We start from the raw sequence: 19,550 nt of genomic DNA, 5'->3' as shown, positions 1-19,550 counted from the left end.
GACACAAAGCTCTTTTAAAACTTAGAAGATTAAACTGGAAATCCTGTTAGAATCTTGCTACTGTGAGTTTTCAGCTCCCAGGTTTTCTGGATCCCAAGAGTAATATTTGATTCTGACTCTGGGAATGTTGAACAAAACGAGCCAATGGATTCCAAACATGGCATCTGCCTTCCGTTTTTCAAATTCATAAGAGAATCTCTCCCTCCTGTCACATGAATAGAGCAGCAGCTGCTGACTCAAGAGCACTGGGAAAAGGGTGATTGTCTTTCACTTGGCATAGACAGCCCTGAGGACAAGACTACTGAGTTAATAATCGATTTCACTCCCCTGCAGGCTCTTCCCTGCCCACAGCTCATTCGTGAGGGCAGGAGGAAGGGCGGGCGCTCTGGACTCATTTACAATCCCTGTTTTCTTGAATAATTCTGAGCTAGGAGGACAGAAGGCAGTAAACGGAGTCAGTGAGACAGCTGAAATGATGCCTGGGTGTCGCTTCACTTAGACGTCAAATATCCTCCCTAAATGCCAGGCCGCTCTGTGTCTGTGGCTGCCCCGAAACCCTCCTCCCACCCTGCTCTGACCTAGCCTGAATGCTGACTCGGCCTGTAATCCGTGTTCTCTTTTCTTCTGCAGCCTCTGAATACGTTGTTCATGCACCTCTTTGTGGCTGTGGATGAGTATTCTGTTGGCTGTTGCAAAGAGATTCTTCGGTGAGTGAATGGGGCCCTGCAGTGGTGAACATGAAAGAGACAGTGTGGGTAGTTTGATATATTTTTTATAAGACATTAAATTCTTTGGGGTGTTTAATTTGCTTGTAATTTGTGGCTGTACTAAAGTATTTACTTTAAACAGTAGTGATAGTTCTGAAAGAAGGTAATTCCTTGAATCTGTTGTCCATTCTGCACACTGTTATCATTTGAGGCAAATAGGTAGTGCAGTAATTTAAAGAAATGGATTTGGGGTGAGAGGAGAAGGAGAAGAATTAAGCGTCACTAGCTTGGACATTTCTAAAAACTGCTTTTCTAAATCTTATCTTTAGAAATGTTTATTAACATGACAGACTTCAGAAGCATCCTGAATAATAGGATGCATGGAAAATGACCAGCAGGGCCACTGAGTCATGGAGATGTGTCTCAGAGAGCCTCTGACAGCCTGCACGGACATTTGGGAGTGGTGGCCTCTGCTTTCAAGTCACTTTGTAATGTCACACCAGACTGTCCAGATGCCAGGTCAAAGGTTAATATTAGCAGAAATCTGGTGTGCCATATGAATATGGTAACCTTTATTCTCTCTGCCTCCATGGGACAGATCGAAAAAGGGCCCTTTAGAACCCAAGGAAAAGTAGAGAAGAAAAAGAAATTGCCTTGAGGCTGTTCTTGCCATTGCCATGGGGAGCAAAGGAGCCCATGTGGATTGAGGAACATGTCACCTTTTTAGCAACAGCATTTGTCTTCATAAAGTGCCAGCTGATGGGATTGCTTTGTTATTAACACTGTCCCACCCTGTCTTTCCTCACCAGAACCGTGTATAAGGCGGTGCCAGAGTTGCACTTCATATTTCTCATCGTGCCGTCCTACATGAGCCTAGGTAAGGCCCGCTCAACCACCTCTGGTTCCCAGTAGCAAACACTGAAAATTCACTCCCAGAATAGTGCTTTGGGGAATGAGAAATAAGAATGGTTTCCAGGTCCTCAATGTATTGTGTACATATTTTATTAGAACAATTAAAGCATAATTTAGAATGGAAACTGCATTTTGTTCTGACATCCCAAATTTATTTCTTGATCAAATTGGAACATGTTTCTTTATCTCTGTGATCTAGGCTCAACTCTCATAACTGTTTTTGACCAAGTGGGGAACATTCCATGTCTGACGTATGAGGAAGACTTCGCAGTGCATATATGCCACAGGCACAGCCACTACCCTCAGCTGCATGTTCGCAAAGCCAGGTACAGTTGGAGCCATGCCTTGTATGACCTAAGCTTCACTGAGATGGTCACCTTCCCAAGACTCTTTAAATTACCAATACTCAGTGACCAGAGCTTAGATCAAAAGTTTTTACAATACCCATAAGCGTTACTTCATTTGAGTATCTTTATAGTTCCCCTTGAGGACATAATTTGCAGGACTATCTGATGATACTCATTTGGTTCTATGTGGCTATAACAGTATGCGTTTACTACTTAGGGGTTTCTGAAAACACACAATCCTAGGTCCCACACCAGTAAGATAACTTTCAAATAAATTGAGCTTAAAAATGAACCTGCCTATTCAGTTTTCCAGGTGAAATCCACCTATTTTCTGACATTCAGTAAGTGAGGATGCTGTTGACCCCAAAGAGGAATTTTCCAAGGTGAAGGTCTCTACCATCAGGTGCCCGAAGTCCAGCAGTCTTTGGGAGATGGCTGTGGCAGTGTTTTCCAAGGATGGTTGCCACACCACCTTCCACCCTGCAGCTCCTCTTTGATGTGACCTTGCCACTCCTCTCTTCAAGCCTTGGGAGCTGCATCCTCTCTTCCTGAAGCTGGGCAGGTTGTGACTGCTTTGACCAGTTGACAATGGCCAAAGGGATGCCCTGGGACTTGTGAGGCTGGGAAGCTTCTGCCTGGCTCTCTTGGGATGCTTGCTCTGGAGGAAGCCAGCCATATATATGTAAGAAGTCTGCAGAAGCCACGTGTTCACATGGGGAGGGGTGGTTGACAGCCCCAGCTGGGTTCCCACTGACACTCAGCTTCCACTGCCTGCTGTGTGAGCGAGCCATTGTAGACACCTGGCTCAGGAGAGCCTCATATATCAACAGCACAACCGACATCTGATTGCAGCCACATGAAAGACTCCAAGCAAGGATGTGTAGCTGAGCCCTGCCAGAGTTCTGCCTCACAAAACCATGAGCAACATAGAATGACTGTTTAGAAATAAGAGTGCATTATGAAATTGTCTCACAGGGATGGCTGCTTGGCTTATTAGAGAAGAATAAATTGTATCTTTTTGGATCAGCCATTGCTTTGTTTGATGAATGCTGACTTTCTTTAGAAAAGTATTTAAAAAGTTTAAAAAACTTTATAAAAGTGAGAGCCTACGATTTACCAGGTATGTAGCAGTAGTGTGGCATCGTTGTTAAGGGTTTGCACTGCTGACATCAGACAGATCTGGGTTCTGATCTTGGCTCCTCCTTTGTTAACTTACAAAAGGAATGTGACCTCTGCAGGGCTCCGTTCCCTCTGTCAGTGGGTGTAAGGTGTTGTCTGCAGCACGGGATTGTGATGATTGTGAGCTAATGATCATCAAGCACTTAGCACACTTCCTGTAACATGTAAGGGTCCAAGAAATACTGAGTATTATTATGACAAAGAAGCTTAGAGTTAAGTTGGGGGAGAGACTCACCTTCAGTTAACTGTCATATTGGTAGCTGAGAAGCGGGATGCACTGAGAGAAATGAAGACAGCTTCATTATAACCACCCCCACGACCCACCACAAAAAACCCTCTAAATGTCCATACACCAGTAAATGTTGTTTACTCCTACAAACTGTGGTACATTCATACAATGGATGCTACTCAGCAATTCAATGAAATGAACAGTGTACATAACAGTAACATGAATCAGTCTCAGGTTTATGTTGAATGAAGGCAGACTAAGAAACAAAAAGTGTATACAGTACTGCTGATTACACTTTTATGATGTACAAAATGGGTGAAAAGCATCCATAGAGATAGGAATTAGATACAGTCAGAAACCAAGATCATGGAGATCATGACACAGGCTGGAATTCTAGCAGTGACAGGTCACAGGGATCCAGCTTGTTGACAAAAAGTCAAACTGTAAAATGTTTGAAGAGATTTATTCTGAGCCAAATACGAGTGACCAGCACTTTGACACAGCCCCAGGAGGTCCTGAGAACATGTGCCCAAAGTGGTTGGGCCACACCTTGGATTTATACATTTTGGGGAGATAGAAGCCATGAATCAATACATGAAAGATGTGCACTGGTTCAGTCTGGAAAGACAGGACAACTCAAAGCAGGGAAAGGCCTTCCAGGTCATAGGTGGATTCAACGATTTTCTGATTGGCTGTTGATCAAGAGGGTTTATCTAAAGGCCTGGAGTCAATATGAGGGAGTGTCTGGGTTAAGACAGGGGTTGTGGAGACCAAGGTTCTTACTGTGCAGATGAGGCCTCCAGGTAGCAGGCTTCAGAGGGAATAGATGGTAAATATTTTTTTACCAGACTTAAAAAAAGATGTTTGACTCTTAGTTAATTCTTTCTTGGATCAGGAAAAATGCCTGGAAAGGGAAGGGGATTCACCACAGAATGTAGAATTTTCCTAGAAGAGACAACTTTGCAGGACCATTTCAAAATATGTCAAAGAAATATATTTTGGGGTAAAATACTTCAGTTTATTTCAGTGCCTGCTGTCATGTTGGTATCTTATTCCTATAAAGAGTCTGTTGTCTCATTCCTAAGATCTCTGTTTTCATGTTAATTCTGATCAGCTGTGCCTGAATTCGAAAGGGAAAAAGTATAATGAGGCATGACTGACCACCCATTCTGAACTGGTATTTCAGGTTTACGTTAGAATGCCCTTGGCTGAGAGGAGGAGTCCATTGAATTGATTTGGCAGGGGTTAGAATTTTATTTTTGGTTTACATGGTGGGGAAAGGATCAGGTCAGGTGCATAGATATAGAGAGACACGTTAGAGAGTAGCACTTGGTTACCAGTTGGATGGAGGAGTTGAGGTATGAGAAGGAGTTAAGAGGAATTCAGGGTTTTCAAGTTTAGGAGGAGTGGTGGTTTCATTAACTGAAAGTGGAAATAATAGATTTAAATGAATAGAAGAAGGTTGGAAATAGAAATAGAGGGAGAAGCCAGATTTGAGATACACATTTGTGGGTTGTCAGTTTGTCAGTAAATGGGGAGATCATGAAAATGATGGAGATTGTCTCGCTGAGGGGGAGATTGTACAGTGAAAAAGCACAGGACCAGGGCAGAACTTTGAAAAACAAAAAAGGGCTATGAATAATAAGAAAGAAAACTAGAAGAGAGGGAGAGGAATATAGAAGAAATTAAGACTCATTAAGTGGCAAAAGATGCACAGAAATGAAATTATTTGATTAAAAGACAAGCCATTAGAATTGGCAATTTAAAAAGGCACAGATAGGATGAATAAAACTGATACTTCCAGCCAACTGAACAAGAAAAAAGACAAATTGCCAGTATCAGGAATGAAAGAGGTGGTATCACTACAGACCCTACAGGCATTAAAAGATTAACATGGGGACACTACAAATAATTCAATGTCAGTAAATCCAACAATTTAGATAAAAATGGGCCTTAAAAAACACAAATTACCAAAACTCATTTTAGAAAAAACAGAAAACTTGGAGGCCTCCATATCTATTAAAGAAAAATCAGGTGGACTTTGGGTGAGAGGGAGAGGGCCTCATGCCCAGACGTTGGCCTCTCCCCGACCTACAGCCTGATATGCTTTTTCTCTTGTTCTCGTGACTCTGAACTCTGCCTTCCTCAGGACCTGGTCTTCAGTTTTCTCTCAAGCCCATCCCTTTGGCTCCTCTGTGCCAACTTTGTCACTCAGTAACCAGTGCCCTACATCTGACCTCTTGGTTTGGGGTGTGGTCTTGCCCCTCTTGAAGGGCAGAGTGGAGGTCAAATTGCAGTGAGCAGAATAAATGGGAGGTAAGGAAGTAAAGGCAAGGGAATAGTCACTGCTTTTTTTTCCTTTTTGCTGGAGAGAGTCACTTCTCTTTAAACAAGGTTTGTGTTGAAGGGAAGCAGAGAGAGGGAGGCCAGAAACCTACCTGCTGATGCTGAACACGATGCAAACAGTGTAACGCGATCCCGTTTTTCCTATCCGTGTGGAGTATCTTATTTGCATTCTGAGAGTGGGGCAGCATGTCTCTTAAGAAAGTTCACCAAAAAGCAGAGTAACTTCAGATACAGATTATCCATCTAATTTAGTTTGAGAGAAGAAAATTCCTCATAGAAAATGATCTTTCATTACTTTCTTCTTATTAATAGCTAAATAATCCTCTCTTCATAAAACCCTTTTGATCATGATACAAATACTAATGCAAGCCAAAGGCAGTCTGAAGAAAAGGAATTTTGTGCGTGAAATGACTTTTTTTTTTTTTGAGACAGAGTCTCACTCCGTCACCAGGTGTCAGGCTGGAGTGCAGTGGTGCATCTCGGCTCACTGCAACCTCTGCCTCCCAGGTTCAAGTAATTCTCCTGCCTCAGCCTCCTGAGTAGCTGGGACTACAGGCGCGCACCCCCACGCCTAGCTAATTTTTGTATTTTTAGTAGAGACGGGGTTTCACCATGTTGGCCAGGATGGTCTCGATCTCTTGACCTCATGATCCGCCCGCCTCGGCCTCCCAAAGTGCTGAGATTATAGGCGTGAGCCACTGTGCCTGGCCATGAAATGACATTTTTAATTGGTTCTCTCATGTGTTTCAAATTTTTATTCCTGATTTATGAAGTTTCTCTTGTTAGTGTCAGTGGAGGCAAAGAGACCCTCTTATCCTTCAGGAAATTATATTTTTTAATATTACCTTCAAAGCATTTACAGGTAGCCAGTTTTTAAATTATAAGAATCTCCATAAATTAATTACATAGGATCTTATAAGTAGTGTAACAGCTGTTACACCTTTATCTTCATTTTAAAATCTCTCATTTTTTAATGCCATTTACTAATTTTTTGGGGAGATGGGTTTATTTTAATAAAATGAATTCTAGTCTAAAACCACAAAACTTAAAAGTAAAAATTGCTTATTCTTTCATTTTTCTATATATGTAACTACACACACACAAGTATAGTGGCATATGTGCACTCTCTCTCTCTACATATATATATGTGTGTGTATATATATCTCCGTGATTATATGTCCTGTTAATTGTACCTTTCACTTAATATAGCAGCTCATCATCTATCATCTTTACAGATCAATTTTATTCTTTTCTGATAGCTGCCTTGTCCATGACGGCCTGACCATCATGTAGCTCTAATATAATTCATTTACCTATTGCGTATTTATGGAAATTCAAGTTGTTTTCTCTAAAAAATTTACCACTTTTAAAATAAAAAATAATCCTATGGTAAACAGCGTTGTACATATATCATCTAGCATTCATATATAGTAATGTAGCATAGGTATCTAGATGTGGAATTTGGGGTAAGAAATACCCAGATGTTTGCAAATACTAAGGTTTAAAAATAGATGCCACCAAATTATTGAACTTAAATATCATATCCATTTATATTCTGACCAATAGGGTGCTGTTTCCTTACATCGTCATCAGTGCTGGGGGTTTTCAGTTGTTAAAACTGTTTCCAATCTGTTAGGCCAAAATAATTGCATTTGTCTAAATATGTGTGACTTTGAGTGCCACTTTACAGGTCCCATTTTAAATGAATAAAATACTTGAATTTAAAGTAACTTCCAGTTAAGATATTATCCCGCTGGATATTAAACATGTGCCTGCAAAGTAGACAATTCTAGACAATTTCAAAGGATTGGGTGAGGGATTGATATAAGTTAGTTACAATTGACAGAAGAAAATTTCTAAAAGTTTTTTCTTAACTTTTAGTCGAGATACTTGATTTGTATCTTGGGAATTATCATTTTATTGAGGTGTGTAGGGCTTAAATACTCTCAACTTAGTTATTCAGCAAGGCATTATTGTAATAGAAAACTTGTATATAAATCTAATACTGAAAATGACATTTATAGAAGCAGCCCGTCCAAAAATTCCCTATTCCTTTCACTTCTTAGTAAGGTATTGTCTGTTAATGTACTCACTGCCACCTACTTGTCACTCAGGATGCAGAGTGCGGGAGAAAAGGTGTGGAATGTGCTCAGCCCAGGGCCTGGCTCCCAGTAAGCATTTGGTAACAGACGCTTATGGTTTAGTCTCCCTGTCTTCCTCCTTTCCTTCCCCGCTTCCTTCTTTTCTTCCTTTTTTCTCTTGAAAACTTAAGTGCTGTGGACTATAGCCTTCAGTGGACAAGACTCACAAAACTTGAATTAAACCTGGATGCCTTACCCTGAGGTCTTGCACATACAGCCCCTGATGGTGTGCCCACAGAAAATCTGAAAGAAGCAAAACACAAGAGGAATGGTAGCAAATAGATAACGGGGTACTTTGCAGTGAGGAAGGGATTTTATAAGAAGATAAGTGGACAGTAGTGAATCCATGTGGAAATTGTGACAGTATGGCAGTCAGTGCCTTTGCCTGCAGAAGGTAGAGAGGTGTGGCACATTTTAGAAAGCCCTATGTCCAGATGTTCAGATTAGAGTTTTGATATTTGCAGGCACAGAATTTCATGTATCTGGAAAATGCAGTTGTGTGGACTATCTCCCTCCTTAACAACGTTAGAAAAATGGAGACTTTTCAGAACGTTCATTGGGCGTGGCTGTGTGCCTCTTAGGCTGCCTCATTTCTTTAATTTCCCTCACATGTATTTTTTGACATCTGTTTCAACGATAGTTACTTGCACTGATAATTAATGGTGAAGAACACAATTCTTAAGACACTGAACCAGTGAAGGGTTTGGGGATGTAATTATCCTTAGCCATTTAGCTAGTGACACATTCAAAACCAGTGAATTAATGCTGTAATCCCCTGTCCCATTTCTTTGATTTACCCATGTGGAAAATTATGCTGTAATCTGCCTGTCTGCTTAGACACTAATTAATGAAGTTGCTGTTCTGTAGTTTTCATACTATCTGAAATAAAGCATAGCTACTTCTGGACATACCTTTAAAATCTACAGTGGGCTTAATTAATCATCTGTGGTAGATTTAAGATGTTCTCAGATTTGGAAACTATTGGCGTGCTCTTTCTGGGGGAAAACCTGTCTTTTTCAAGTCCTCCTGGGGGTGGGAGGACACTTGGCCAAGGAAAGGATTATGTGCTTTAAAACAATGTGGTGAACTAACCGAAGTTTCCTTAGTGGAGTATTGCTTTTTTGTTCGTAGCAATTGTTGATTAAATTGGCTCAACCTTGTTGCTTTTTAAAATAGATGAAAAATCACTAATTATCAGGGAAATGCAAATTAAACCACAATGAGATACTACCTTACTCTTGCAAGAATGACCATAATTTAAAGGTCAAAAAACAACAGATGTTGGCATGGATGTGATGAAAAGGAAGCACTTTTACACTGCTGGTGGGAATGTAAATTATTCTAACCACTATGGAAAATAGTACGGAGATTCTTTAAAGAAGTAAAAGTAGATCTGCCACTCAATCCAGCAGTCTCATTGCTGGGAACCTACCCAAAGGAAAATAAGTCATTATATGGAAAAGATACTTGCATACACATGTTTATAGCAGCACAATTTAGAATTGCAAGGATGTGGAACCAACCTAAGTGCCCACCAACTGATGAGTGGATAAAGAAAACGTGGTATATATACACCATGGAATACTACTAAGCCATAAAAAGTATGGTGTGGAGGTGATAAAGCAATCTGAGGATCTACATGTCACCCAGAGACCCACCAGGATGCAAGGGAGAGTTCTGTGTGGTCTGAGCATCGTGGTATTCCTAGGAAGCCCGGCTAAATGACTGGTGGAAGTGCTGAGGGAGTTTGTCCTTACTTCTCCCCTCCTTCCAGGAAGCCAGTAAAAGAAACAAAATGATGTCTTTTGTAGCAACTTGGATGGAGCTGGAGGCCATTATTCCAAGTGAATTAACTCGGGAATGGAAAACCAAATACCGTATGTTCTCACTTATAAGTGGGAGCTAAGCTCTGAGGACACAAAGGCATGCAGAGTGACGTAGTGGACTGTGGGGACTGGGGAGGGAGAGGTTGGGAAGGAGTGAGGAATAAAATCCAACATATTGGGTACAGTGTACACTGCTCAGGTGATAGGTGCACTAAAATCTCAGAATTCACTACTAAGAAACTCATCCACGAAACTAAAAACCACCTGTATTCCCCAAACTATTGAAATTAAAAAATTAAAAAATTAAATAGATGGAAAAAAGACATTCTTTAAGATTTCAGATTGGTGGTTTCTAAACAAACTTTTAACGCTTAAGGCAATGATTTTTATGAAGCATTTGATAGTCTCATATCATGCTTTTTAAGAAATCCACCTAAGGTTGACTTCTGAGCAATTGCATGTGAATAAACATTCTGATATTTGGTATGAATCTCCTAAAGCATTCCAAAAGAAGCAGTCGAGCAATTATAGATGTTCACCAATGATTCATGAGTCCCGGTCAGTGACCCAGCAAGCAGACCTTGGTTAGCGATCCTGCTGGAGCCATACTATGCCAGGACGGACGTTTACATCAGATGTGCTTTGAAAAGCACATGAAAAATGTGAGCTTAAAACCCTTGATAATTTTTAGAATCATGACATTTTCCAAGGACTAGAAGCTAAATGACTCCAAAACCCATTTTGAAGTCCTACAGCGGAATACTGTATGGAGTTCAGAAATGATAGATTTGATTTTCTTAAAGAAGACCACTAGAGGTCACAAGAGATCTTGGAAAGAAAAAGGGTGCTTGCTTTTACGTACCTGAAGTAAAAGAAAAATCTAGGTGCCAATCTTAGGTTCTCCTACCCCATGCTGAGATAGTGTTCATGGTAAAAAGTTGGTTTAACTAGAACACACTGCATTCTAGAGCACTACCACTAAATTAGATTTTCTATGACTTTTATTCTTTCTTCATTGGTTTCTTAAAATACACACACAACACAGATTCGAAGAAATACATTTATGGTATTTGAAGTGACAACAGAATTCCTTTTACAACTGTACATTTTAAAGTCCAGCTAGTGCAATGCAAATCCTCTGGATATGGAAAATACCATCAGACAAGAAAGTCCTCAGAATCCTGCCAGGATTGTGGATGCGGAGATGGCCTGGGGCTGCTGTCACTCCAGTCCTTAAGTGTGAACTTTCCATCTGTGCATTCACAGTGGTTTCTGTGCTGGCAGGGAAGCGATGCACACCTCTTCAACTCTAGGGAAGCAGGCCTGCAGGTTTTCCTCTGGGACTGTATTGGTGTAGCTCAGCAGCCAGGCTGTGGAGGCGATGAAGCAATCTCAGGATCTGCGTGTCACCCAGAGACCCAGCAGGCTGTGAGGGAGAGTCCTGCATGGTCTGGGCATCGTGGTGCTCCTAGCAAGCCCAGCTAACCAACGGGTGGACGTGCTGTGGGAGTTTGTCTTCACTTCTCCCCACCTTCCAGGAAGCCAGTGAGAGCTATCAGTTCATTTCTAGCTGTGGATTTAGAAAACACCCATTCCCCAAGTAGGGTGTCCTGGAGAGGTGGTTGATTTTCTTAAGGTGTGGTTCAACTCCATTTCACCTGGCACAGTTTTCACAGTCTGATGGAAATCTGGGAGATCGATAAGTCTTTATGAGGTGGACCTTTTGTTTCATCCAAAGAAGTTAAAATATTGTATAATTGATGACATTAACAAGCACATTGCTGCTCCCCTCCAAGCCACATTCTGAATGGAAGATATAAAACGACTTTGCTCTTCACTCAGAGAATTGTGCTATTTCCACAGCACTTTGTGTTGATCTATAAGCTTCGCATCGTTGTCACACTGGAACGCTTTGTGGCATGTCAGCGCCAGCGGTGCCAAATTCACAGTGGCTCTCCTTGCATCCTGACTCTGACAGGCGGTGCTGATTGCCTCAGAACACTCACGTTGAGATGTTTGACTACGTGAGTTGTTTTCCATAGCTGGGGTGTTTTGTTTCTGTGGGGCTGGACTTTGTCATATGCCATTTGAGACTATGTGAGGCTGATGTCATACTTTATCATTAGCACTCTGGCTGATGCAAGATCATAAATTATCAATTACCCCAAGGAATGCATTTAGCAGAACAAGTTCCTCTTTATTCACTTTGGGGAAGGGCTTAAGAGAGAGCCTCTTCAGAACTCCAAATTTTGGCTGTTTTTCTATTTTCCCCAGCAGAATTCATGTTGAGGTATGATTATGGATAACTCTGTTAACGGGCTGCTGAGGTTCATGTGCAGAACTAGGGCTCTGGGTTTCTCGGAACCTTTATTCCTGGTGTTTTTAGCTATAGAGTAACATTTTTATGTCCATTATATAAATAAAAGCCTATGGTACACAGTTGATTGTGTGTGATTGCTGTCTTCATTCACTTAAAATGATTAGACTATTGAATTGTTTTTCCATTATTTAAAATGTCTGTTAATAAATACTGATGCAACCTTTTATTTTTTGGCAAAATGTTTGAAAATGGATTTGAACTCTCTCTCCTAGAATTTTTTACAAATTATTTTTAGCTGATATCATCAAGGACTCTTTTTACAGAGAAAAGTCACCCACCTCCTATTAGCCACATCCTTTTGTCAGGTTAAGTGGGGAAGTCAGTTGTTCCTGGCAGGCAGCAGAATGTTCTAGGCTTTTTCTTCCAAGGTTCTGAGGGCTCACCTGGAGAACAAACACTTTCTGAGGGCTTACTGTGCCCCAGAGAGCAGGCTTCAGTGCGTCATTTGTATCTCACATTGCATCCTCACAGCTATTCTTGTCCCTACCTTTTTGTACATGAGAAAACCAAGGCTTAGCATTGAAGTGACTTTGCCAGTTTCTTAGTCAGTAGAGTCTGAAGGCTAAGTAGAGGGACTATAATGCCACCAGCATGGGACCATAGGTTCAGACTTCCCAGATGCTGCCCCCGAGGCATAAAAATTGTGCCCCTCAGTGCTGTCAGTGTGAATGGGACCCTTAGTAAGGTCTCAGCACATGGTAAAGGCCCAGTCCAAGTTGGCTGTTGCTGTTGGGCTACATGCTACAGAAATGCTACAGAATTTCTTCTGTGTCCCTAAAGAGCATTTTCCCTGGTTGGAAAGATGCTGCATGTTGGCCATAAGAAATTAGCACCAGAACTGGACAATATATATCCAGTGATGATCCTGTCATTGGGTTCCTGGGAAGGGAGGTTGGGAGAGAAGAATCACTGGAGAGTGTAGAGTGGAGATGAGCTTGGAGGATGCTGGAATTGGGAATAGGCAAGGGGGGTCAGAGCACTGGCTGAGAATAGAGGTGGGAAGGTGGGAAGATGGTGAAGTCTCCTTCTAGAGATGGTAAGTAAATCAACTTGTGTCATTATTGTTAGTAGGGTGGAAAGATAGAGGCAAAGAATTTTGTGCCGATTCCAGAAACAGTGGAGAGCTTGAAAAAGTGGAGTTTTTTAAAAGTAATTTTAACGTTTATTTTAGATTTAGTGGGTACACGTGCAGGATATTTTATTTAGAATGGGTATGACTGTGCTACTGATGCTGCAGTCATTTTTCAAGCGATTTCAGCCCTACAATAATTTACAAAAGGTAGGCCTTGAACACTTGTCCATCTATTTCTGTGTGTGATCACTGAGCATTATCAGTGGTTTGTTACCTGGGTGTATTGTATGATGCTGAGGTTTAGGGTACAGTTGATCCCATCACCCAGGTACTGAGCATAGTACCCAACAGTTTTTCAACCCATACCCTCCTCCTTCCCTCTCCTCCCTAGAAGGCCCCATTGTTGCCATCTTTATGTCCATGAATGCCCATTGTGTAGCTCCTATTTATAAATGAGAACATGCAGCATTTGGTTTTCTATTTCTGCATTAATTCACTTAGGGTAATGGCCTCCGGCTGCAACCATATTGCTGCAAAGGACATGATTTCATTATTTCTTATGGGTGCATGTAAAAGTTTTAAAGTAAGATGAAGAAAGCAGGATTTTAAGAAGATTAGTGATGATGGATGGAATGACAGAGTTTCTCCTTACAGGAGTCAGTGGGAAGTGAGTGCAGTGATTCAAGCTTCTGTAGTAAGAAACTCTCTCATTCCACCCACTGACCATAGAAGTTCTGCGGTTCTTTTTGGTTTTTCCTACCTAAAAAATATAATAACAGTAACATTGCACATAACCTTATTTTAACATTTGCTATTTTTATGATAGATTCACGTGCAGTAACATAGAGAGGTAAAGTACCCAAGGTCACAGCTGGGCAGAAACAGGATCCAGACGCAGGCAGCGTGGTTCCCCTGCTTAGGCAGTGACCATTATACTGTATAATTTTTTTTCCTAATCTTTTTAAGAGTACCCTAAGACTTAATGCTTTTATGGTGGCACCTCAGTCCATGGGGCCACAGGTGACCACTGATAATGCTCAGTGATCACACACAGAAATAGATGGAGGAATGTTCAAGGCCTACCTTTTGTAAATTATTGCAGGGCTGAAATCGCTTGAAAAATGACTGCAGCATCATTAGTATTTGTTTCTGGCTCCCTGTTTTAGCCTCATCACTAGAAATCCTGCTGATGCCCTTGCATGATGGAATAAGACTGTTTAGTGGTGATGACATCAGAGCCAGGTTGATAGTATAAAAAAACAAAGATCTGGTTGCCTGGATAAGGGCTCTTTGCTGTCTCTCCTTCCAGAGAATTTCAACAAGAGGTGTATTAGTCCATTTTCACACTGCTTTAAGGACATACCTGAGACCCGGCTATTTATAAAGGAAAGAGGTTTAATTGACTTACAGTTCTGCAGCACTGGGGAGGCCTCAGGAAACTTATAGTCATGGTAGAAGGGGAAGCAAGCACGTCTTTCTCCACAAGGCAGCAGGAAAGAGAAGAATGAGAGCCAAGTGAAGGGGGAAGCCCCTTATAAAACCATGGCGTGAGGGAAACCATCCCCATGATTCAATTACCTCCCAACAGGTTCTTCCCACGACACGTGGGGATTATGGGAACTACAATTCAAGATGAGATTTGGGTGGGGACACAGCCAAACCATATCAAAAGGTTAATAAGAAGATTCAACCTGAGGAGTCATGGTGATGGTCCCTTCCATCCCGAGTTGTCATCTCTGTGTGTTTTTTCTCCTCCATGTACCATGGTCTGTTGGCTGGCTCTCTCCTTACCTCTGAAGTTTTATAGACCAGAGACCTGGTTTTTCGACTATGTAGTTCTTCCATCAAGATACTTACTGTTTCTAATGAAAAACCAGCATCATTTCAACAGTTATACCTGTGTCGCCAGAGGCAAAGGTTTCATCCTGGGAACAGGGTGAAGGTTTCCATCCAGAGTGCACGGGGTCATCCAGTTTAAAGCATTTGGACTGCAGGGGCAAGAGGAGTGGTGGCAGGGCTGGCTGGGTGATGACCTGGGGCCCCTGACCAAGGACTCCCTTCTCAACTCTTTTGCTTCCTGCTACAAATTTTCAAAAGAGGAGTCAAAATAAAGGAAGATTTTCAAAGTGCATTGTCAGCTTAGCAGAGTGTGAAGGCAGAGCTTAAGTCACTAGACCAGAGTCACATCACGGCTCTGCTGCCAACTATGTCTGTCATCTCAGGCAAAGCATTTCCTCATCGCCACAGGCCTTACTCTCCTCCCTCTGTAAAGTGAAAATGGCAGTGCTACCCTCCTGGGATCACTATGAGAAACACAGAAGCAGAGATCATCTGGATAAAGCCCTGAGCTTTATATATATACTGATCACTCAGTAGATGGAGCTGCTGTTAATGTCAAAGAGAACATACTAGAAGATAAAATGGGATGATGAAGATGGTAGCATAGTGAAGCTGGCAGGAGGAAATAAACATCAGTAGCCAAAGCAGATATACTAGAACAAAATAACACAAAGCTGAAACATTTTTATAGGAAGACTTATCAGAAAAAAATATATAAAAACATCTCAGACAGGGACTCCATGTTTGGATCCCTTTCCACAAACACTCTTGTGGAAGCTGTTTTTCTCTCTCCTGGATTTTCCCTCTGGGGTCCCCTTCCACACTCTCTCGTGGAAGCCTGTCTTCCCCTCCTAAACTCCATCTCTCTCTCTATTCCCTTCCACTCAGTGTGGAGCTGCTTTTCTCTCCTGGATTCCATCTTTCTGGATTCTCTCATTCAGTGTGAGAGTTAGCTGTTTCTTTCTCTCTCCTTCTCCTGTTTTTGTTTTCTCTCTGTCTCTCTCTAAATAAATCACTTTCTACAAAACAAAACAAAAATCTCAGACAAGTAAAAAAGAACATAAAGTTACCCAAGAATGTGCTAAAAAGAAGAAAGGTGTGTTAAATCCTGCAGCAAAATGGAACACAGGAGCCAGCCTCCCCAAGCTGTAGTAAATCTGGTTGTTGGCCCCCTGCCCCTCTGCCCATTCTTCATCTGCCACCCACCCCCCATCCTCAACTAGTTGTCAAGGTCACTGTAGAGGGTCCTGAGAATGGAAGTGGAGTGGATGTCCCCAGGAGGGTGAGCAGCACTCCATCACTTCACCAGCCTTCCCCCTCCATGGCAACCGCAGAGACATCTCAGGAATAAAGGGTGCCATGGGCCAGTGTTTGAGAAATGCATAAACAAAGTAACTATTCTTTACTGTAGTGCTTCTCAGAGTCTTTAATATGTAGTCTTTAATATGAAACAAGAAGGGACTTAGAGTGGTTTTTGTTTTTAGGCATTGGAGTTCTTTGGGCTGGGGGATGCTCAGAACAGTATCATAGTGGTGTTCCTTAGAACACCCTTGGGAAGTGCTGCTCCCAGCATCCTGTCCTTTGGCCCATGACAAGTGCTTCCCTGCATCCCACACCCACACTTGCCAACTGTGTTCCTTCTGCCTGCAATGTTTCACTTCCAGGTTTCAACATAGCTTCCCCCGTTTCTCCTCATTTAGCTCTCGGTTCAGATGTCCCTCCTCACAGAGGTCCTCTCTGACCACTTGGCCCTCTCACTCTCTAGCCCAAAGCATGTACCACTATTTGCAATGTTTAGAATTGTCTAAATTGGTTACATCTTCATTGTCCGTTACTCCTATTAGAAGGAACATTCAGGCCGGGAGCGGTGGCTCCCGTAATCTCAGCACTTTGGGAGGTTGAGGCAGGTGGATCACGAAGTCAAGAAATCGAGACCATCCTGGACAACATGGCAAAACCCTGTCTCTACTAAAAATACAAAAATTAGCTGGGCATAGTGGCGCACGCCTGTAGTCCCAGCTACTTGGGAGGCTGAGGCAGGAAAATCGCTTGAACCCGGGAGGTGGAGGTTGCAGTGAGCTGAGATCGTGCCACTGCCCTCCAGCCTGGCGACAGAGCAAGACTCCGTCTCAAAGAAAAAAAAAAAAAGAAGGGAAGTTCATATCATGAGTGTTGCTGTAGCCCCAGCACTTAAACAGGGTCTGGCACATAGTTGGTGCCCTGTTGAAGGAAAAAAATGAATGAGCAAACACTGCCTTTCTATTAAACAGGGTGGAAGACCATGACGATCTCATGCCAATATTCATGCACTATGACACAATTCTGAAGGAAACTTACGGCGAATACTTTCTGGCTGAACTAATAGAGGCCCAAGATGAAGAGAATCATGCTGTTGTGTGTGAGGTAAATGACTGATCCATGTGGGGACACACTTAGTGAGAGGAAGGAGGGAGGTGAGTGGTGTCGCTCTTGTGTTGCTGGGCACTCCTGGAGCTGCCATTGTCTCCCTGGACACCCTGGCCACCCTGGCCCTTCCACTGCCCTTCCAGGTGGTGGGCCAGGCCAGCTTCCTCCTCTGTCATCAGGCTGTCTTTTGTGAGGTCCTTCCAGATGCCCAGGTTGTTGTAGATTCTTGCCCTGTCCTTAGAGAATATGTACCCTCCATAGGGTATATAGTGGGGGATTTCTGAGGATCCCCAGATCTCAGACTTCAGAAGTCATAAACCAGCATTCTGCTGGCAGATGGATTTTGTTTGACTTGGAAAGGTATTTTTTTTAACTTTTTGTTTTGACATAGTTTCATACTTAAAGTTTATAACTACCTGGATTCCCCAGATGTTAACATGATACCCCATTTGTTTTATCATTCTCTTGTTCATCATATCTACCCCCCTTCTCTCTTGCCTGCTTTCTCTCACTCTCATGTATATTCTGAACCATTTGAGAGTAAGTTGCACACATAATACCCCTTTACCTCTAAGTATTTCAACGTATATTTCCTAAAAACAAGGACACTCTCTTAGATAACGGTAATACAATGATCAAAGCCAAGTAATTATGATTCCTGTAATTGTAATTATTATTTTTTTGAGATGGAGTCTTGCTCTGTTGTCCAGGCTGGAGTGCAGTGGTGTGATCTTGGCTCACTGCAACCTCCACCTCCCAGGTTCAAGCGATTCTTCTGCCTCAGCTTCCCGAGGAGCTGGGATTACACGTGTGCGCCACCATGCCCAGCTAATTTTTGTATTTTTAGTAGAGATGGGTTTTCACCATGTTGGTCAGGCTGACCTCAAGTGAACTCCTGACCTTATAGGTAATCTGCCCGCCTTGGCTTCCCAAAGTACTGGGATTATAGGCGCGAGCCACTGTACCTAGCTAGTTCCTGCAATTCTTTTATCTAATCTACCGACCTTATTCAGATTTTACTGGCAGTCGCAGAAATGTCCTTTATGGCAGAAGTAATTCCAGGCCATTCATTGCATTCAGGTGCTCTTTTTCTTCAGCCTCTTTTCATCAGGAACAATTCTCTAGTTAGTCTTTATCTTCCATGACATTTCCAGTTTTGAAGAGTACAGGTCAGTTATTTTATAGAACATCTCAATTTGGATTTGTGCAATGTTTTCTCATGATTTCATTCAAGTTATATATGATTAAATTTTGTTGAATTAGCAGCTAATGTAAAAATTATTAAAGTCTGTACAACAATTGGAATTTCTAGCTTTTCTAAAAAAATCAGAAGGCCCAGCCTCTTGGGCCCAAAACACAGCCCACACCCTCTAATTCCTGATTTATTTGTTAAAACTATAAGAGTTATTAAAGAATATTACTTTTCTTCATAGAATGAAAAGTTCTCTTATTTGGATAACATGAGCAGTTTGAGGCTTTGTTCTACATCAGTGGTGCTCAAACTTAGCACATATGAAAACCACCTGGAAGGCTGTTAGACTGTCTATACCATTCCAACGACCTGGATCCAGAATACATACAAAGGCCTCTAACAAAAATAGAAAAATAATCCATATAAAATTTGGACAAATGATTTCAACAGACACTTCTCAAAAAAATGAATAAATAAAAGATACAAATGGCCAATAAGCACATGAAAAGACATTCAGCATCATTAGTCATGAAGGAAAGGCAAATCAAAACCACAGTAAGATACCACTTTACCTCCGTTAGGAGGGTTATAGCCAAAAAACAAGATGATAGCAGATGTTGGCAAGGATGTGGAGAAATTGGAACCCTCATTCATTGCTGGTAGGAATATAAAATGCTGTGATCAGTTTGGAAAAAAGTCTGGCATTTTCTCCAAAAGTTAAAAATAACAGTGATCATTTGACCCAACTATTCCATGCATAGAATTGAAAACATGTGTTCACACAAATACTTGTACACAAATGTTCATAGCAGCATTATTCATAATAGTCAAAAGTGACAGCCCAGATGTCTATCTACTGATGAATGGATAAACAAGATGTGGTATATCCATACAGGGGAATAGTACCAGGAAATAAAAGAGAATGAAGCACTGATACATGCTATACCATGTCTGAACCTTGAAAACACGATGCT

General features: G+C 41.8%; 1 protein-coding gene across 2 annotated transcripts in view; it reads left to right on the top strand.

Annotated features, from left to right (window-relative positions):
- Positions 1-19,550, top strand: part of CFAP61 (cilia and flagella associated protein 61) — a 298,775-nt gene that overhangs the window by 21,819 nt on the left and 257,406 nt on the right. For both annotated transcript variants that reach the window (XM_064375353.1, XM_064375325.1), the window contains exons 3-6: positions 631-707; positions 1,517-1,584; positions 1,819-1,945; positions 17,249-17,381. In XM_064375353.1, the coding sequence (XP_064231423.1) occupies positions 631-707; positions 1,517-1,584; positions 1,819-1,945; positions 17,249-17,381 (405 nt within the window). The remainder of the gene's footprint in view (positions 1-630; positions 708-1,516; positions 1,585-1,818; positions 1,946-17,248; positions 17,382-19,550) is intronic.

Source organism: Aotus nancymaae, unplaced genomic scaffold (genome assembly GCF_030222135.1).
Source record: "Aotus nancymaae isolate 86718 unplaced genomic scaffold, 86718_ANA_hifiasm-v0.15.2.pri h1tg000001l, whole genome shotgun sequence".
NCBI classification, from domain to species: domain Eukaryota; kingdom Metazoa; phylum Chordata; class Mammalia; order Primates; family Aotidae; genus Aotus; species Aotus nancymaae.
The sequence above is the reverse complement of the archived record's forward strand: the minus strand, read 5'-3'. Positions and strand labels throughout refer to the sequence as shown.